The sequence below is a fragment of the Artemia franciscana genome, chromosome 4 (genome assembly GCF_032884065.1).
Source record: "Artemia franciscana chromosome 4, ASM3288406v1, whole genome shotgun sequence".
Lineage (NCBI taxonomy): Eukaryota > Metazoa > Arthropoda > Branchiopoda > Anostraca > Artemiidae > Artemia > Artemia franciscana.
In genome coordinates, this window is record NC_088866.1 from 32,444,379 (window position 1) to 32,465,750 (window position 21,372).

Genomic DNA, 21,372 nt, shown 5'->3' on the forward strand with positions numbered 1-21,372 from the left:
CATCTCAAATTTGTCCAGCATCTACAATGTTCATCAACACTCTTGGTGAGAAATTATTCAATAGATGTGGTGACGCGCAAGAACAAGTTGACCCATTTTGCCGACATTCGAGTTCGAAAGAAAGTGTAAACAGTACTCTTATTGATCAATTTTGTCTTCTAGTTAAGTTTTTAGTTACTTTCAAGATCCAAGGTAGGTTTTACCAATATTTGAAAACCAACAACAATAATTAAAAACTGCTAAATTCATTGACCTCACATGAGAACTTGCTATCGTTTCTATCCTCTAGCCTATGCTTGTTTCTAAGCAAAACATTGGTCAGAAGAGACACTGCCATGAAAATCACTGCAAGGGGACACGCAATTGTACAAACTGTGTGCCCAAGCGTACTCATTTCCCCTTTGCTACTTGGAGTGGCTCTTCAAATGCATCACCACTATTCCTCCAAATTCTTGATTGATACTTTGAATTCGCCTGGATTTTGCTATTCCGATTCTGGAGTTATAAGGTCTGAGAGAAATGCTGCCGGTTATTATGGAATCGAACTGCAAGGAATTACTTCTGACGGTCTGGTCCAGCGCATGGCCGACAAAGTTGATCACAACATATATGATTTGGATGGTAAAAACACATTTCATGGCCTGGGCATCATTCCTGGTGTAACCCATGGGCTTAAAGTCACCTTAACGAGTACCAATAGGTGGGATGGTACCACAGAGGAGATAAAAATAGCTGGAAGAATCCAAATCGTCCATAGAAAGTCAAACAATTCTGTCCTTTCGACAATGTATTAAGATCTTCTTCAACCAGGATTCGAAGAAGAATAAGACTTCAAGCTTAGATGTTCTTTGGCTTACCCCGGGGTACCTCAAGCAACCTAGGCCAGGTTGGACCAGAACCATGCAATCAGTCATGGTCGGAGACCGTCCCTGTAAAGCCAACATTTTCTTTCTTCCTATGATCGATTTTCCTTCAAGCGGCGAGAATTGCATCCTTTCCACACTGACATTTATTGCCCATCAGGGCGAACGGTACGGATTTATTAAGGTTGTAACCTTTGACCAGCCGTTGTGGTGGAAGTCCATGAAGAATATTACTGCAAAAGTACCTGGAAGTAGCGTTGCAAAAGTATTGGTTAGACTAGGAGGATTCTACACCCTCATGATAGATAGATAGATAAGATTTTATTTTCACCCAAATTTTCATGGCACTGCCGAATTTCTTTGGTATAGTCACATTAAAAAGCGACGCAAAATAAAAAGTAAAAAAACAAAACAAAGAAAAAAAAACACATCAATCCTCCTGACTTTCGTTGTACATTTTACAAAGCTAGGTATAAAACTCTTCGCTAACCGCTGGTGGGTATAGCGTATCGGCTGAAGTTTGTCAACAGGCGCTAAAACCCTGCGCGCGAGTCGTTTTGTTGTGGATTGAGGGGAAAAGGGTTTTTTGGATTGGATGGATCAAAGATTGTCTTCCGAAATCTATGCAGAGTTTCTCTCTTCTTTTTTCCTGAGTTTGTATTTTAAACTTTGTCAGCAGCTCTTCATACAACATGTCTGCCTGCTTCGAAACTATCATTAGAGCTCTTTTCTGAGCTCTTTCGAGCCTGGCGCTTTGCTCAGCCGTCAGTCCAAAATGCCATACCGGAGCTGCATATTCCAGATATGGGCGAATAAAAGATGTAAATATTCGGAGGAGGTGATCTGGAGGGGCGCTAGGTTTCGACATAAGCTTGAGCATCTGCAGCCCAGCATTACCCCTTTTTACTAGACTAGTTGTGTTTGCTCCCATTTTAAATCACTGGTTATAATAACTTCCAAGAGTTTAATCTTACTGACTTTAACAGAATCAGAGAAAGTTGGTCGGAAATTAGGTTCAGAAGAATTTAAAAATGAAATAGTTAAAATAGAAGATTTACTGTCATATTTGAATCGGAACATTATCAATTAAAATTTGGGCTTTGCTACATTCGTTTGCTTCACAAATTTCTCCAAGGGTAAGGTCATCAACATATTTCCAACGGACTTCACAATCATTAGCGATATTATTAATCATAACTAGAAACAGAGCAGGACCCAGGATGGTACCTTGAGGTACACCGCAAAAAACTGGCTCAGGTTCAGAGTAAGACTTCTTATATTTAAAAATTTGGAACCTATTTCTTAAAAAACTCTGAATGATTTTCACAACAGCAGGGTTCACTCTAAAATCAATTAAAAGCTTAGAAATTAAAATGTTATGATCAATCAGATCGAAACCCTTTTTCAAATCAATTGTTATTAAGTTTAGCCATTTACCAGGCTCATCAACATGCTTAAAAATAAAATGTAAAAGACTGACTAGATAATGGGATGTTGATGTATTCTTTCTGTTACCGTACTGATGAAGATCAAGGAGGGGTTCAACTTCAGCTTTTAGCCAATTTGCTACAAAGCTTTCGTACATTTTGCTGAACAAGGGGGTCAAAGTGATTGGTCTCAGGCCGTCGAAATTAAGTTCAGTATCATTTTTAGCGATTGGAGTAACATACCCCGTTTTCCATATCTGTGGGTAAACTGGAGAAGTTGAAATGTAATTAAAAATTTGCGTTAGTGGCTTAGTCAATTTGTATGGAAATGCTTTTATAAGTTCAATTGGAATATCAATGGGAGTTTTATTAGTTCGTTTAAGTTTCTTTATTTTACTAAAAACTTGATCTTCAGAAATAGTAGGTAAAGGTATGTCATCATGTGGTATTTTCTGATACTCTTGGGTCGTTTTATTTACATCAAGAGGCGGCAAAGATTGGATTATTCTGGCCAAATGACCATTTAACTGGTTAGCAACTATTTCATCATTAGAATCTGAACAAAAATCAACACCACTAGGGGATTTTCCACATATTCGTTTTACTTCCTTATACCACATGCTAGGCTTTGATTCAAAAGGATTATCAATATTTTTTGTGGTAATACTCAACTGCAGTTTTTCTTGTCATTTTACGTATTTTGTTACGGGGCATATTAGCATTTCCTATTTTCCCTTCTTTTATTAGTTGAATTTTATACCTAGTCAAATCTTTAATTTCTTGGGTTATGTAAGGACGATCTGTGTTGCACCACTTGGAAGTTTTCTCTGGAAAGCATTCTTCATATTTGTTTCTTAATTTATCTTGCAGAAATTTAGCTTTTTCATCGGAGGACTCTAAAATTGCTACCTCATCCCAGGACTCGGATGTAATCCAATTTCCAAATTCCAAGAGACCCCTGTCCGAAAGAGGTCGGTAGGAAACTTTCTCAACTACATATTTTACTTTATACGAAGGTAGTGGGGCCCAATTTATCATGTAGTGGTAGCTACCACCAAGGGGAGGTAGGTCTTGAGGTTCATTATAATATTCTGACAAATTTGTGCAAATTACGTCGAGTTTAGTATTACCTTTAGTAGTCGGAAACTTTATTATCTGCTTGAGTCCTTGACTTCTGAGGAAGCTTTCAATTCTTAGACCGTTCTTATCACCAGTAACGCATATTCCAACATTTGGGTACTTAGAAGTAATAAAATCAACACACAAATCTAACTTTCAGCAGAGACCTTTTTTTGGAAAGGTGCCATACTGGGTGAGCAATAAAACACTCCAATAACAATACCAGTTACAGATCTCGGAAGCTTTTTTTGGTCGAATCATAATCCAAATCATTTCATCATCATCATCAATATGGGGAATCTGTAGTAGCTGCGGCGCCATCTGCTCGTGTACGATACACGCTACGCCGCCACCTTTCTTACATAACAGATGATTTTGATGTCTTAGTTTAATAAATTGTTTGTAACCTTGTATTGTAAGATGTTCAGGACTTTGTTTATGTACTTCTGTAACTGTAATAATATCAGCTCCGGTTACTTGAACATAACCCTCAAGTTCACCCATTTTATCAACGTTGAGACTTTCCGCATTTAAAGTTAAAAGAGAAGGAAAATGAAAATGTGATTGAGGGACTTCATTTTCAATAACTTTACGTTTGTTTACTTTTGTCTGTTTTGGAAGGTCTTTTAAGGCAGGAGAAAAACTTCAGCCTCATTTAATGCAATAACTAGGCTATCTGATTTATCATGAAGGGCTGCGAAACGGTTACGAGACGGAAACAGTGACAAAGGAGCAGAAAATATATTAGCGTTCGTCTCACTATTTGAAGTTTTGGAAACTGCATTGAGCTAATACGCATGGATCATTCTGCTTGCTATCTGAAAATTTTGAAAAAGTTTATGCCAGGGCTTGGTGGGAAAAGGTGGGGGAAAAGTGCGTATGGGAGGGGGAGGGAAACTAAAGGGGAATACTGAAGTAGGGGTATTCAGGGAGGGGGGGGCTTTGGGGATTTTGTCAGTACCACTGGATCTTCGATGGATGGATCTGGACTGAGAGAAATCTTTGAATTGATGTACGCTTCCAATACAGGACCTCACCTTTTAGGTGGTAGGCGCAGCACTTCACTCAATTCTGAAAAAAAAAAAATTGTAGACGAAGATTCAGATACAGAACTTGAATTGAATACACACTTTTATTGAGTACGGTTAAGCTTAGTGAAATCAAAGACCTACATAAGTAAGTAAAGGAAGGACGAGCTTCTCTTGAACATATCCCTCAATCTTCAAGTCTCGTGATAGCCAAAGCTTCTCTGTCAGCTCTTAAATCAGAGTAAAGTTACAAGACTTGAACAGTAAAACTGTGGATGTAGTTAGACATGGTTGCCATTCTTCGAAATTTCAACACAGCTAAACGCAGAAGCCAATGAAAACCAAGCCCCTTACCTCACAGAAGCTGGTAACAACAACTAAATGAACATGGCAAGGCTGTACCTACAGCAGATGAACAGACTTGAACATACAAGCCCAACACTTTACCAGTCTTCCAAAAAAGGTTTGCACGTTGTGAGAAGATCGGGCAGATTTTAGGCCAATTTAGCTATAGATTTGGTCATAGAACAAGAAGTGGTGAGAAGTCTGAAAACGGCAACCAGATTGACTAGAAGTAGAGGAATGACGGAAGTACAGAGACTTCAGTGGGTAATGGGAAGTCCAGCTTGTGCTCACACTAATCCTCTGAGGATAGAACTGACGGATATTTCATATCAAACAAGCGATCTACACAAAGTCTGGTTTTTCCAGGCAGCAGAGGGACTGCAAAGACACACACATGGTTATTGACTTTTTTGAACATTCGTCTCCTTTCGAGGGTGATCCGCCACTTTGAAGAAGATTCTTGACGGAATGGCAAGGAAATCAAAGAAGGAGCATTCGTTCAAACGGAAGGATCAAGCAGTCCTTATGATTACAAAACAAAAGATGGGGGTGAAATCTACCGTGTAGATCCTTCATTGCTGTTTCAGGGTCTTATAACTTTATCCAAAAGACTGAATATGGACGAAGAATCTTCTTTTAAATAAAAACTTCACTCCTATCCAGCGTCACTTTTTGATGTTTCTGGTTTGTTCTGAAACCCAATTAAACAAGAGCTAGTAAAAGCTATCAAGCAACTTTCAGAAATTAACAATATTGCGGGAAAAATTATTGACACTATCGCAAGTCTGACTTGCATCTACGTCTTAGACAGGGGCGCTTTGCTTCACAGGATTCCCAAGAGAAAATAAAGAAACATATTCAGATATCTTTGACCGATACTGGAACTACGTTCCGACCAAATATCGTCTTTGATGGCTACAAGATCGCCATTATCGTCTTTGATGGCTACAAGATCGCTGCTTCGACAAAAGGTTTGACTCACCTTAAGCAAAACCGTGTCACTGGAAGCAAAGTACTGATTACAAAGAAATGAGCCTAACCGCCATAAAAAGAGGAATTTCTTCCGTGCAAAAAGAATAAAACCTGTTTCGTAAATGCACTTTCTGATTTTTAAGAGGCAAAGGTGTGAGAACCATCCAAGGTAAAGATGATGCTTACTTGCTTATTGTGCTAACCGCGATTGAGTGTTCGAAGACTTGGGACACTGTAGTTATCGGTGACGTTACCGACTTGTTGGTGAAGTTATTGTATCGCTGTGTTCCTGAGCACCACAAGGTCCACCTACATAGTGAAACTAAGGCAACCACTTCAGGTGCAACTTGAGACAGCGAAGCCATTGTTAAAAAGATTGGGACTGAATCATGCAAACTGCTTCCTTTTCCCGTCAATATGAGCTTGGCAAAGTGGTTTCAATTAAACGGTTGAGAGACAACGATCAATTTAGGAAAAATACTTATACATTTTCTCGAATTGATGCTTAGAAATAAGAGATTAAAGCAGCGGGAGAGGCGGCACTTTCTATATTGTACAGTGGAAAAGTTGCTGACAATCTTTACAGTTACCGACACCGAGTCTTTCAGCACAAAGTAGCAACGTATGCAGCTTTCTTCCATCCCCAAGACCTACCTTCTACTTCAGCAGCTGAAAAATTTCACTCTTTCGGAACCTATCACCAAGTTCAAGATTAGACCGGCGTTAAGACCCCTGCTCTTGATCCTGAGCATTGTGGATGGATACTCCAGAAGCGCACACTGTATCCTATCCTCAAGCATCCTATCCTCATCGGCACCGAAGAAAATTCTCACCGTCGTGAATTGTGGTTGTAAGGGATCATGTGATAGCGACCAGTGCAGCTGTCATCAAATGTAACAGTGCTTGCAAATCTTGCAAAGGAACTAGTTGCTCTAATGATCAGGTCCAAATCGAGGACGATATGTGATTCATTAGATAAATGTGATGAATCTCCAGTTCTTTTGCAATTTTAAACTATCGGTGATTTTTTCAAGTTAAAATCAATGATTTAGCTAGTTGTGAGAAGTTGCTTAGTGGATGCTAAGAATTTAGGGTGGTCACGTTTAGCGTGGAGCGTGGGGGGGCAGTAAATTGACATGGACAAGAGTTCTTTTCTGCATTAACATTCTAGTTTTTCACGTAATCTTGCTCACAGACCTGTGTCAACGCTTGATTTATGGAAGGAGTGGGGGGGGGGGGGCAACTGAACATGACAAAAAACAAAACAAAAGCAAAACAATTCGGGATCTATGTACCAGATTTACCTATTATGAATTTTCTACACATGCATATTAAGTTGTTTTTAAAAAGTCGTCATTTTAGAAGAAAAGACGAAAACGGTCAATTTCACCTAGCCCGATTTTGGCCAAATTTTTTATTTGCTGTAGAAATATTTTACCGGTTTAAATGGTACCAAAATCAAAACTGCTGCAATTCGTTTGAAGTTAAACCTTAGATTGACTGTAGTATAGACCCGGGATTCTATGTTAGAGTATAATCCTCCAGCTTTCATCTGGAAATTTTAGATATATGTAAGAATTTCATCTGAAGTAACGAAGTTGTTTATACAATTCCTAGATTTCTTCATCTTCTTTTTATTTTACCAAATCTCCCGCAAAAAAAGAAAGAAAAAAAATACACGAAATATATAGGACAGAATTTCCAGAATTTTAATAATCTGCACATTTTGGGAGGGAAAAGTGATATTTTCAACAAGACTCAATAATCGAATTTAATATCCACTTTTCTGAATTCTATAACCTGAAACTCTGTCTAAAGACTGTTCGTCTTAAGGATCGGTTGTGGTTAATGGTACGATCTGATAAGAGGAGTAAATACAGCCCTCTCTACACTTTTCAAGGATTAACAACAAAAGAAACACTTCATCAAACCGTAACACACATAAGAAAATCAGCTCATTATGCTAATCAAATAATTTACAGGCTAATAAAATTGTCTTTCTTACAAGTTACTGACTACACAATATTACCTATGAGACAAGAGCCAATTTGAACATCTTCACTACATTAAGACATTATCAGAAAAAATTTGCCGATTTCAATTTAAAGGACTAAGTTCAAAACTTGCATAATATTTTGAATTTAATTAAACTTCTGTATTTTGCTGAAAAGGTCTTAGTTCCGTATTTTCCAGTAAACACCAACAAATATTACCATCTCAAAAGATTCCATATTTCATCTGAGACGAAATATACCTTACCCTAGAAACATTCTAGAAAATTCTACTACGTAAAATAATTGACAAAGAGCTTGAATCCCAGACAAAATCCTCATGGATTTGCCTAACGGTTATAAATAATATTTTTCTCAAATAGCCAGTCTCAAAGCAACTTGCAGCCCAGAGACGTAAAATATCAAGTATGGTAGTTAAGATCAACAAAACATATCCTAAAAAACCTTCGGTCAATCTTTAAAATAGTTTCGAAAGCTAAAGACACAACAGAAAAGATAGAAAAAAAGAAGAGAAACTAATGGATTTCAGACTCACTGCTTCCATGTATTCCAAAAACAATTTTGGCGGCAAATCTGGATGATCAGGTCTACCCAATTCTGCCTTGATTATCCTACGGAAAGCTTCAAACTTTGTTTCCATTGCATCTAAAATACTCTTCAGAAGAGGCTGAGTTAGACAAGTCGTTGAGGCTGATTGTGTTCGTAGATTTTCATGACAAGTAGAATTACACCTAGAAAAGGATCAATTAGAGCTAAAATAAAGCTACAATTAGAGCTCGTCAGTTTAAAATAAACTGACGAGAATAATTTAATATAACCGAACTGACAAAGAACATTTAATTTGAGTAAAGAAACTTAATACCTGAATAGTAGATTCTAATGATGAACAGAAACAATAGCCAAGAGCTCATATGGCACTTGTGACGAGGTCGGAAGACCCAAAAGCCAAGAACTTCCTCCCACGAAGCTTCATTACAATCTCTCCGTGCTAAGCGTTTTCTAAGATTTCCTCTTCCTCCCTCCAATTCCCCCTAATGTCACCAGATCTGGTCTATGTCAACAGAGCTATGAGACACGAGGTCCTTCTAAATATCAAATTTAATTAAGATCCGATAACCCGTTCGTAAGTTAAAAATATCTCATTTTTTCTAATTTTTCCCGAATTAACCGTCCTTTCCCCCCCCCCCCAGATGGTCGAATCGGGAAACCGACTATTTCTAATTTAATCTGGTCGAGTCCCTGACATGCCTGCCAACTTTCAGCGATTGTTATATTGATCACGCACCTAGTTTCAGATCTTCTTCATGTAAGAACTGGAGTGGACGGGGATCCAAACCAGAGACCTCTCACACCCTAAGCGAGAATCATACCCCTAGACATCAAGCCATACTTAAGAAGAACAATCATTTGTTTAATCGGCAAATAAAATTCTTCTCAATAATCTTGCTCGCTCGCTCCCCCCCCCCCCCCAGATGGTCAAACCGGGGAAAAAACTATTTCTAATTTAACCTCGTCTGGTCCCTAATACGCCTGCCAACTTTCATCGTCCTAGTTTATCTGGAAGTGCCCAAACTAGCAAAAGCGGTACCGACAGACAGAAGGACCGACAGAAATTGCGATCGCCATATGTCACTTGGAAAATACCAAGTGCCACAAAAAACGATATGTCAAAGAAAGATGTAACCAAGAAAAGCCCAGAAGCGTGTTTATTATTTTTTAGTAATTCTAGGCATATGGGCCATAGATATCTATCTTCTATTAAACAGTATTTTTCATTTGTGCAATTCTTAAGCCTCAGAGAAAAAATTGTCGATATTCAACCGCAAAAAATAAGCTGTAGAATGAAACCCGATTAGTCTGTTACAATGCTACAATTATACAGGTTCAAGTTGTGAGAAAATAAGAGTCAAACTTTATTTTCAGGTCGAAAAGACAAAACTTGTTCGACTTTAAACAAACAAACACAAGCAAGAAATTGCCTGTTCCAAATACAATTTCCAGAAGAACAACTTAAAACCGAATGTTTTTTCCGCCCCAAAACTGGATGCAGAATACAAAAATTCTTGATTTCGAAACAGTCTCTCAGCGTTTAATATCATCAAAAACGTTGTGGAGCCCGTGAACAAAATTCAGGAAATGAGAAAAAAATCTCTAAATAAGAGGCAGGTATTGTAACTCGTCCACAAAATTACCATGAGAAAACAAAACTTAAAAAAAACAACAACATAGATTTCTCATTGATAGCAAGACGATATTCGGGGTAATGTAAATGTTAAAACGTGTGTTTTTTGTTCTAAAATCTCCCCTTTGTCGGTTTTTTATAAATGATAGCATCCAAAGGGGAAGGGAGTGAGCGTTTACCACCTAAACCCCCTCCTTTCTCCTCGATTTAGAAAAATACCTGCATCTTCACTATTTTTTCTTTTTTGTTCACGGTTTTAACGAAAAAAAACTGCAAAAAAATCTATATTGTCCTCGCTTCCGTTAAATATTAATTAAAAGGACTTTTCGAAAAGAAGTATAAAAGTTAGGTATTCTTTTCTTACGCCTTAAACTAGGTATTCTTTTTTTTAGACCACACGACCGTTCTATGACGAACAAATAAATTTTCAAATGGGGATAAATCCATTTATTTAGACAGTGAAAAAAAACAGGTACAAAAGTCCAGATATTTCGATCACATATGCAGCGACCGAAATCAGTAGTATTACTAAAATAATATAAATGAAACTGGCATTTTATACACAAAACTTTTCGGGTCATTCACAAAATAGTGAGCTTCCGGATTACTCACTAGATTATTTTCAGAGATAGTTCACTGACAAAGTTCATTTAAAGTTTTGAGGCATATTTGCTTTAATATTGCCCAAAAGTAAAACAAATTTCCAAGGAAAGTGACAAAGCCTTCTGTATCTTCCAATTGCAGAAGAAATGTTGAGTTTATATTTGTTCACTTGGATAGTCCCATTTCCCCATATATACGACGTATTTTCGACGTAACACCTTCAATTAATCTAGTGAATATAGTAAAAATTGTGAAAATAATTCAATTCAATTTCTATTACTCAATTCTATTACTACAATTCAACTCTATTCATTCAATTCTATTTTCTGGTTATTTTTGATTTTTCTCAATTGGTACAAGACCTTCTACTCCCTTCAAAGCTCTTTTGTCTCGGCAAAAAGTTGGAATTTTCCCGTAATGTTGCTTTCCATTATCGCAGATTGAATTTGTAAATCCTATTTCATATTTGCATCTCCTGGTTCTTTTCTACTTTCCTCCAAACTCTTTATTGTGCAAAATAAGTCATCTTCAACTTTTAATTTGACTCTGGTGTCAATTAATTATCAATTCCTTGGGTTGAATCAAACGCCATTCAAGAGAACGAATTGATAGTTTTTCCCGGTCATTTTATTCATTTTACTTGGTCATTCAATCAAGGGATTAGTCAACTACGAATTCTGTCGGTTAAAACCCTTTACAGAACTATAAATATCTTTCTCAGTAAACTCTCTGAATTTGGTAACCAGCAATACTTTTGAAATTTAAAAACATCATCGTTATGTTATATGTGAGAAAATTTTCCACATGGGAGTAACTTTGTATTTTTACTGACTCTGCATATTTAATTAAAATTAATACAACAAGTAATTTATAGAAATATCTTTAAGGAACTACTTAATTCAGTTTGAGAATAACTCTCTTGTAGAAAGCACGAAGTTGGAAAAAGTTGATTTCGATCTTCGAAAAGTTTTCGATTACTGTAGTATCGGAAGCACTATCATGGTTTTCGAGATATCGAATAAAGGAGAATTATTGGAGGATTTCCAGGAGAATAGTTGTCCGTAGGGGAAATTTTCCATTGAAATTTTTATAAATTTATTTCAATTTAGAAATACGATCATTATTAATGCGCAAGGAGAATTTTTTGCGATGAAGAGGAGAGTTTCCACGGGGGAGAATTTCTCAAAGACAACTTTCAGCTGGGAATTTTCCTTAAAGAGGAGGTTTTTTGCAAGAGCAAAGTTCCTACACTTTTCTTGGAATGATTTTTCAGGACTTTTTCATGACATTTTCCGCTAGTCGGTCATGATACAAGTCAAGACATGAAACAAGTCATTACAACTAATTCTTAGCAACATGCCGATAGCATTACAATATCGGGGTATATTTTGAAATAGATATGTTATTGTATCTATATCATATTATCGGTAATATACTTCTGAGGAAATTGTCATCTCTAGCAATCCCACCAACTTTCCTTACTAGAAACGCAATACAACTAACACAGAAGTTAATCTCTTCTTTAGTTCTTACACTGCTATTTCACGTTACGGTATCAGTTTAAAGGTTCAATCTATCACAGTAGAGTTGTGTTTACAACCAGTAAACAACTCTAAGTTTGGAAAATATCAAGAAAAACAGGGAGGAAAAACAGAAACAGGACAAAATAACAGATATAAAAACCGACAAGACAGAACAGAAAAGTTAAATAAAACAAATAATTTGTTTATATTCGAATGTTGTTTTCGTATAAACAGAATAGAAAGAGGTGTCCTGTGGTGGCGCAGTGAATTTGACCTTAGCCTGGTAATATGGGACCCAGAGATCGAATCACGCTGCAGGAATGCACTGCAGGGCCGACGCAAGGACCTTAGTAGTCAAGAAGCGTCGTTAATTCTTAAATAATAATAAAATACTAATAGAAAGAGGAACTTCGAAATAGAAACAGTACAAATGGTTTATTTAGAAGTAGACAAAACATAAATAAATAAACGGCCTATTTAATCACGATTTGAGATTACTTCAGATTCGTATTTTAAATAAAAAAAAAATGTGAAATATAATCTGACAACATTCACAACTAAGCTAACAAACAAAGTGCAATACTATTTTTTAAAGTATTGCATTTTTTCAATCAGTTGTGTTAGGGTAAAAACTGAAGGGAAAAAAAGTATAACACAATGCGAGGGTAATGAAAATCAGTAAATATATCAGCTGATATTTAAGTGTTTGTTAGCTGTAAGACAGCTGATCAAAGTAAAGAGCCAGCAATACGCTAAAACAAAATAAAAATGTTATAAGATTACTATTGTTAAAAGATGTTTAAAAAAAATTCATGCGTTAAATGTTTAACCCGTTTGCGTTAGTTCAAAAGGAAGGTAGAATATATTCCAGGACAACTGAAACGTTTCCAGGATATTTTAATTTTTTTCTTTGCATTTTCCATGTGTTTTCTATTACTGGGAAATTGTTTTTTTTAAATTTCAAGATTTTCTGATAGGCTTGGGATTCCTGGAGGTGGACTGTTCCCACAGGAAATTTCACCCGAATTTCCTTTTTTAAGATAGTCGTAACATGTGACGGGCACGTAGTAGCACAAATAATTTTTAATGTTTTACCTCTAACATTTTAAAATTCCAAGCAAACCAATTACAGAAAAATAAAAATCCAGTGAAACTTCATACCCATTCACCATTTCAAATTCTTGTCCTTGGGCGCATCTAACTTCATTTTCACCATCACACTGAACAGCGTCATCCACGTGACTTATTTTAGAAGCAGCAGAGATAACAGAGCTATGAAAACAACTTTCTTGACTCTACAAAGAGAATAAGTTTTATGATCATCGTTATATGAGAGGAATCTAGAAATAAAAATATAAAGATACCAACATATACAAAATTTTCTCGTATTGGAGATTATCATCGCTGTTTGGCCTGAAAGTCAAATCTGACATTTTCAAATTTATGAAATAACTAGCTCTTGGAGTGGCGCGAAGCGCCCAAACCTAGTTGGTGGGGGCGCTAGTTGGTGGGGGCGCGGACAGTGACGTCACTCGACAGATAGACAGACAACTTATTTATATATATATATATATATATATATATATATATATATATATATATATTTATATATATATATATATACTAGCTGTTGGGGTGGCGCTTCGCGCCACCCCAAAACCTAGTTGGTGGGGGCGCTTCGCGCCCCCCCAAGCCCCCCCCCGCGCGCGTAAGTCGTTACGCGCCATATTAGTTACGCGCCATTGTAGTTGTGTCCCTATGTCCCACCTGTGAATATAGATATATATATATATATATATATATATATATATATATATATATGTTTTTAACTACGTAAAACTGGCGAATATACAACATTCTTTGCTGTCCCATTGTCTGTGCATATAAATAGATTGTCTGGTTTACCGACTCTTGAACATGCAACATATAATGGTCCATGGGAAAACAATCCGTATTCAGATCTATACCTCATGATTCTAATGATTGCCCTTGAGCTTTGTTGATGGTGATTGCTAATCGTCCCCCCTGTGCCCCCCGGCGTCCCCGTTGTAGTTGTGTCCCTGTGTCCGGTCGTCATTTATATTCCCTGTGTCCCGGTCGTCATTTGTATCCCGGTGTCCCGGTCTGTATATACATTCGTTTTTTAGTTTTGTTTTTCTCCTTTATTTTTTTCCTTTTTTATTTTTTTTCTTTTTTAGTTTATTTAGATTTTTAGATTTTTTAGTTTTTTTATTAGTTTTTAGTTGTTTTTTTCTTTTTAGTTTTTTTGTAGTTTTTACCTTCTTTTTAGTTTTTTTAGTTTTTTTTTACTTATGTCCTGGTCGTCATTTATACTCCCTGTGTCCCGGTGCTTTGTTGATTGCTAATCGAACATTCCTTTTGTCCCGGTCGCTTTCTCTTTGAGTGTCGTCATTTATGTAGATTGTCAGGTTTACCGACTCTTGAACATGCAACATATAATTGTCCATGGGAAAAACAATCCATATTCAGATCTATACCTCATGATTCTAATGATTGCCCTTGAGCTTTGTTGATGGTGATTGCTAATTGAACATTCCCTGTGTCCCGATCGTCATTTATATTCCCAGCATCCCGGTCGTCATTTGTGTCCCAGTGCTCCAGTCTGTAATTTCTCTTTGAGCGTCCCGTTCGTCTTTGTTTGATGGTGAGCTTTGTTGCCCCTTGAGCTTTGTTGATGGTGCTCGAACATTGCCTGTGTCCCCGTCGTCATTTATGTCCCCCCTGTGCCCCCGGCGTCACCGTTGTAGTTGTGTCCCGGTCGTCATCCCGGTATACATTCGTTTTTGAATTGGTATATGATGAAATAAATTTTTAATTTTTTCCTTTTTTTCCTTTTAGTTTTTTTTTATTGGTTTTGACCTTTTTTTAGGTTTTTTAGTTTTTTTCTTTTTTCTTCTTTCTCCTTTATTTTTCAGTTTTTTTCCTTTTTTTAGTTTTTTTTTTCTTTTTTAGTTCTTTTAGTTTGAAATTTTTTTTTAGTTTTTTTCCTTTTTTTCTTTTTAGTTTTTTATTGGTTTTTACCTTTTTTTTAGCTGTTTTTTTTTTTTTTGTTTTTTATTTTTACTTTTTTTTTTAGTTTTTATCTTTTTTATTTTTTTTTTATTTTTATTCTTAATTTTATTAGTTTTCTTTTTCTCTTCTATTTTTCAGTTTTTTCCTTTTTGTTTAAGTTTTTTTTTAGTTTTTAGTTTTTTTAGTTTTTTAGTTTTTTTAGTTTTTTAGCTTTTTTATTTTTTTTATTAGTTTTTAGTTTTTTTTGTAGTTTTTGCCTTTTTTTTAGTTTTTTCAGTTTTTTTTTTAGTTTTTAGTTTTTTACCTTTTTTAGCCTAACCAGGATTTGAACCTGGAACCTTCATTCTCCGTTCTGACACCCTCTCTCACCGAGTGACTACTCCAGCATGTTCATTTTGGTGTTTTAAATGGTATATTATTAACCAAATTAATGTGTTTTACAATATACTAAGCATCGTCATAACAAACATGACGACAACTAATTTCATGACGTCAGTCAACACAGAAACATGACGTCACCTGATCCACAGATCCATAGACAGACAACTTATTTTTATATATATAGATATATAGATTACCGAAAACAGTTGGCTAAGGTGCATTCAAAGGTAGAATCTGTAGGCCAATTGGAATTTCAATCAAACTTTGATCATCCGGGTCCTGTTAATCCTGTCTTCGACAAAGCTGAGCAACAGTTTTTTTGCAACTATCTAAGAAGTGTGAATATGACTTTTAGACGTAAGAGCGACGACAGAAAAGTTTAAAATTGAACTGTTTTATTAACTTGATTTCGAACTATTAGCTTTTAAGCTTCAGAGATTAACCCTTCGACTGCATTAGGACTGTAAATTCGTAGAAATTCTAGACAAAAAAACCTTTTCATTTTTCAATTATTTTTTGTACAAAAAAATTAAACAGCATACCAGCAGGGTGAGGAAGAATTTTCGACACCCATTACCACGTCCCCCCTTGCACAATAATATTTTTGTGGCTTAAATGGGTTAGATTTAAACTTTGTGGAACAACCTTTGGTCTATGTCTGTTAACGTGCTGTATCTCTTCTTGTTCTTTAGAAAATTACAAAAAACTACAATATTTTCACCATTCTTTTGGTGATGCTGGTAGTTGGGTAAATGACGACAGTGATACTTTTAGGCAATTAAAACATTATGTAGCGATATCAGCTTATTAAATGTCAATAAACTGAAATATAGCATAGAAATGCATTAAACAGTATCTCACATAAAAATAGAACTGGAATTTTGTTGTTTTGTAGCTAGTTTAGAAGGGAAATCTTGCACCAAGATTACCTCATTTCTTTACTAGGTTTCCTCTTTTATCTTATTTTATTTATTTTTTTATAACGGAAACTTTGGAAGCGGCAACGACGACAATAGTCAGGCATGGTTCTGAAACGCGGGTACTTTAGAAGATCAAGGAGGATTTTTTAGACGTTTTCCAGAAGAATTGCCTATGCAAAGTTTTGGACACCTGTTTGACTGACTGAATATATTAAACCACAAGCTGAACAAAAATAACAGTTTCTAACGCTATAGCGACAGAAAGGTTGATATGGCTAGGTAACATTTTAATGATGAAGGACGGCAGATCACCAAAGAACGCCCTTTACACTTATCGATTTAGGGCCAAATAAAAACCAAAGCATCCTTAAATAGAGAGCAAAGACGTCGTAAAAAACAAAGATCTTAAGGACCTAGAACTTCTTGGGAGGGGGTAAATAGGGAAAGTTTGAATATATTCAGATGGAGGAGGATCAAACAGAGCTCTGGTGGCCTCCGGCGGCTAAACTCTACACTGAGTATCAAGAAGAAGTAAATACATTCTAAGTTTAAAAAAGTTTTTTTCCATAGAACTTTGATATGCATATAAAGATAATGTAATTAAGTATTTTAGAATTTATTAAAAGAGATTTGGAATTTCATATTTCCTTTAAAGTGGCCAGTCACTAAATCAAAGCCTGTGATACTATGGATTTTATTTTTCCCCTTAAGTAATTAAATAAAAAGTCGTCCAGTTTAAGATACAAAGTAATTAATACATTTACAAAAAAAGAAAAAGAAACAGGGAATGAAAGTAGAATCTCACATAAATCTGTGACTACAATTTTTGTGCATATTAAGAATTGACAATTCTTTTGTTAACATTTTTCAATCTGAAGAGAATAACCAGTGAACGTTTACCAAAGTCTTTTCGTGGGGCTTCTTGCTATCTAAAAGAACTAGTTGAATTATGTGAATGAAGCTTTTTGGAAGGAATCCAATGCCTACAGTTTACCCCTGGAAGGAATTATTGAGTTTTCAGGCCTTATTCCGAAAAACAAAAACAATAAAAAAACATTTTAGCCTGGTCCAAAGTGGTAAACCAAAATACGGTTGTGGTAAAGCCATGATGCATTCCACAAGGAAACATTTGCTTACCATGATCAATCAGATTTCTTTCTTTTTTTTAGCCTTGGCAATTTATAACTGATAGTTAAAAAATTGAATTAAGGTTCTAATGTGGTTGTTTTGTAGAAACAGCATTAAGTCAAATCGATAATTTTTTTCTAACTTTTATCTTTAAAGCAAAATTCAATGATTATATGTAAACAATAATATGTAATTAAGCATTTTAAAATTTATTAAAATAGATTTGGAATTTCATATTTCCTTTAAATAGGTCATTAAATTAAAGCCTGTGATACTATGGATTTTTTTATCCTTAAGTACTTAAAATGAAAAGTCGTCCAGTTTAAGATACAAAAGTAATTAATACATTTATAAAAAAAAAAGAAAACAAGGAATGAAAATAGAATCCCACACAAATCTGTCGACTACAATTTTTGTGCATATTAGGAATTGACAATCGTTTTGATAACATTTTTCAATCTGAAGAGAATAACCAGTGAACGTTTACCAAAGTCTTTTCGTGGGCCTTCTTGCTATCTAAAAGAACTAGTTGAATTATGTGAATGAAACTTTTTGGAAAGAATCCAATGCCTACAGTATACCCCTGGAAGAAAATTGAGTTTTCAGGCCTTATTAAAAAAAAACAAAAACAAAAAAAAACATTTCAGTCTGGTCCAAAGTGGTAAACCAAAATACGGTTGTGGTAAAGCCATGATGCATTCCACAAGGAAACATTTGCTTACCATGATCGGTCAGATTTCTTCCTTTCTTTTTTTTAGCCGTAGCAATTTATAACTGATAGTTAAAAAAAGTGCTTAGTTCCATACTACGTGAAGCACTACAACGACAAAATCCTCAAATCGAAGTGATAGCTCATCATGTGTGTCCTTTATGTTGCGTCTTTTTGACACAACATAAAGAATTTGACGCAACATAACCTGAATAAAACTTGTTTGTCACTTGAAAAGAAACACTCAGCCATCCTTCTAACCGTTTGGCAAGAAAACGATTTTTGCGGTTCCAACCGTTTTCTGTGGTTCTAAACAGTTCCAACGTTTTGCGAAAAAGCGGTTTCTGCGGTTCCAAACGGAATGCGGTTTTTTATTTAACTAGAAAAGTGTCATGTTCTTTTGATATTGCACAATTTAGAATTTTTGTTTATTTTTGGTATTCTAAGGGACGATAGAGATACCTTTGGTCAGTCCTTTTGAGCGGGCACCTTTTCACATATGGGCCAACTTCAAAACTAGTTCAGAGTACAAACACATAAAAAAAAAGATGTAAGGCCTGAAGCTCATATGAACGAAATGACACGCTCTAAGCACTTTGAAATTTCTCCGGAATCTGGTCCCAAAGGCTCCACAGTATGTGCTAAATATTGACTAAATAAAAAAAATAATGCAATCAAGAATCCTTGATACTCTTTAATTCACAGTATCTTGAATCCAACAACCCACAAGAAGACCAAATTACACATTCTTTTGGTAAATAAACCTCATTCTTCACTCATAGGTTACATGTTTTAAAAATATAACCCAAAATATCCCTTTAGGCATTGCTAAGACATATCTAGACTGTTTAAAAAAGTGCTTTTCAAAATCACATAGAAAAAAATAGGCAATTCTTACTCGGAATTGGCACAAGTGAAAGATAGGGGTTTTGTTTTAAAATCAACATTTACGTGCTTTGATATTGAACGCATTCACTTTAAAGATATTTCACTATGTGAGTAACCTATAATATAAATGTTGTTGGAGGAGTGGAGATGATAAGCCAATTTATCAAAGACAAAAGACATATTACTACACAAGACAGCAAAAGGTTGTCATGCAACACTAGAAAAGTGAAAGGGGCAATCAAAAGAAGATAAAAAGATTTTAAACCAAACAAGGGTTTAAATGAAGAACAGTTAGATTCCCCAATAATAATTCATGTTTTATTATAAAGTTTTAAAAGTGGTTTTCGCTTTTAAAAGTTCACTTTTAATGTTTTAAAAGTAGAGAGAAAGGTTGACATCCAAAATGACAGGGCATTATGAAGCAAAAGACTGAATACGACTGTAAGAAAATAATTCTAAGAACCAAACATTGAAATATAATAATAATAATCTTTATTCTTTCCCTTTATCACAATGCAATAACATGGGTATCGTCAAACAATACCATTTGGCTTTCTAAAGATTCCAAGACTCCCGGAGAATTTCATTTTGATCAGGTCAATATGATGCTTAAATCAAAAGTTCAATCAAACAGGATACCAAAAATAGAGCATAGTGACCTTTACCTCTAGTTGAGCCTCTGGCCATAGTCATCAGAAAAGTGCCCTTTTCATAACTTATTATTGTTTCTTCTCTCAACTTATTGCTTTCATTTCTGGCCCTAGCTATTAATTAATTATCTTTTTGTCTTTTCTTTTAGCTCACTTTAACATTTTCCCTTGTTGGCCAATCTGAGATGAGAAAAATAGCCTTTAATAGATTAGCAAAATATTTCACGCTTACCAAATAGCCTCAATAAGTGGTCAGAATCCCAAGGACAGTCTAATTGTGTAAATATTCAGATATTTTCTGTTTTGTAACCAGTTCATTTGTGTACGTTCAAAAGACTACAGGAAGATTCTTACTATTTACAGGTACCTATTATATTCTAGCCTAGTTCATATGTTTGGAAAGTTTGGTACAATATTATCATAGGAGGGCTACTCTCCTACATGATTGAGATTCCTTCTAAGAGAGAAGATATTTGGAGGCATGGTGCAAAAGACTGGGCCAGTTTTTGAGTACTTTCTCCCCAGCCAACCACCGAGCGCATCGGTCTTAAGTGACGTTACGAGTAGACGCGCCAAAAGTCGTTCTCTGAGATATATTAAATAAAAAAACAAGTTTTTTTAAATGAAAGTAAGGAGTGACATTAAAACTTAAAACGAACAGAAATTACTCCGTATATGAAAGGGGCTTTTCCTCCTCGACACCCCGCTCCTTACGGTAAAGTTTTGTATTGTTTTAAAAAGTAGAGTTGCGAGAAAGAATCAAACTTTAGCGCAAGGAGCGGGGTGTCGAGGAGGAAAAGCCCCTTTCATATACGGAGTAATTTCTGTTCGTTTTAAGTTTTAATGTCGCTCCTTACTTTCATTTAAAAAAAACTTGTTTTTTTATTTAATTTCTGAAAGTTTTTGAATTAATGCATGTCTGATTTTGGCTCTCCGTACATAAATTATAAAAATGGAATTTGCATATTAATTCATTTTTTTGGCTAAATGGCTTTCTCTTAGTTTTGATCAGATGATTTTGAGAAATAAGGGGTGGGGAAGGAGGTCTTGTTGCCCTCCAATTTTTCGGTTACTTAAAAAGGCAACTAGATCTTTTATTTTTAACGAATGTTTTTATTAGTAAAACAAAATACGTAACTTAAGAATTAACTTACGTAACAAACTTTTATATTCTTATATTTTTGATTATATATATGAGGGGGTTGGTCCCCTCGTTAATACCTCGCTCTTCACACTAAATCTTGTTTTATCCCAATTCTTTAAGAATGACCCCTGAATCAGAAAGGCCGTAGAATAAATAGTTGAAATTATTTAAAAAAAATTTAGCATAAAGAGCGAAGTATTTATCTCCTCCTAAATACCTCGCTCTTTATGCTAGAGTATTTTTAGAACCCCTCATATGCGTAATAATCTCTGTTCGTTTTAAGTTTTAATGCTTCTCCTTACTTTCAATTGAAAAAACTTTTTCATGTTTACATTTTCATTGTTTTTTTTTATAGTAATGCTAGAAAGTCCTGCGCCCTTTTCATTGAATTTCTCTTCCCCCATGAAATATTCCTCCAAGGAAAGATCCTCCCATATAGCCCCCT

At 35.4% G+C, this 21,372-nt stretch overlaps 1 protein-coding gene across 1 annotated transcript in view; it reads right to left on the minus strand.

Annotated features, from left to right (window-relative positions):
- Window positions 1-21,372, minus strand: part of LOC136025748 (myosin heavy chain, non-muscle-like) — a 63,252-nt gene that overhangs the window by 20,614 nt on the left and 21,266 nt on the right. Inside the window, exons 4-5 of the mRNA XM_065701735.1 lie at window positions 13,236-13,369; window positions 8,302-8,497 (exon numbers count right to left, since the gene is read on the minus strand). Coding sequence (XP_065557807.1) covers window positions 8,302-8,497; window positions 13,236-13,369 — 330 coding nt within the window. The remainder of the gene's footprint in view (window positions 1-8,301; window positions 8,498-13,235; window positions 13,370-21,372) is intronic.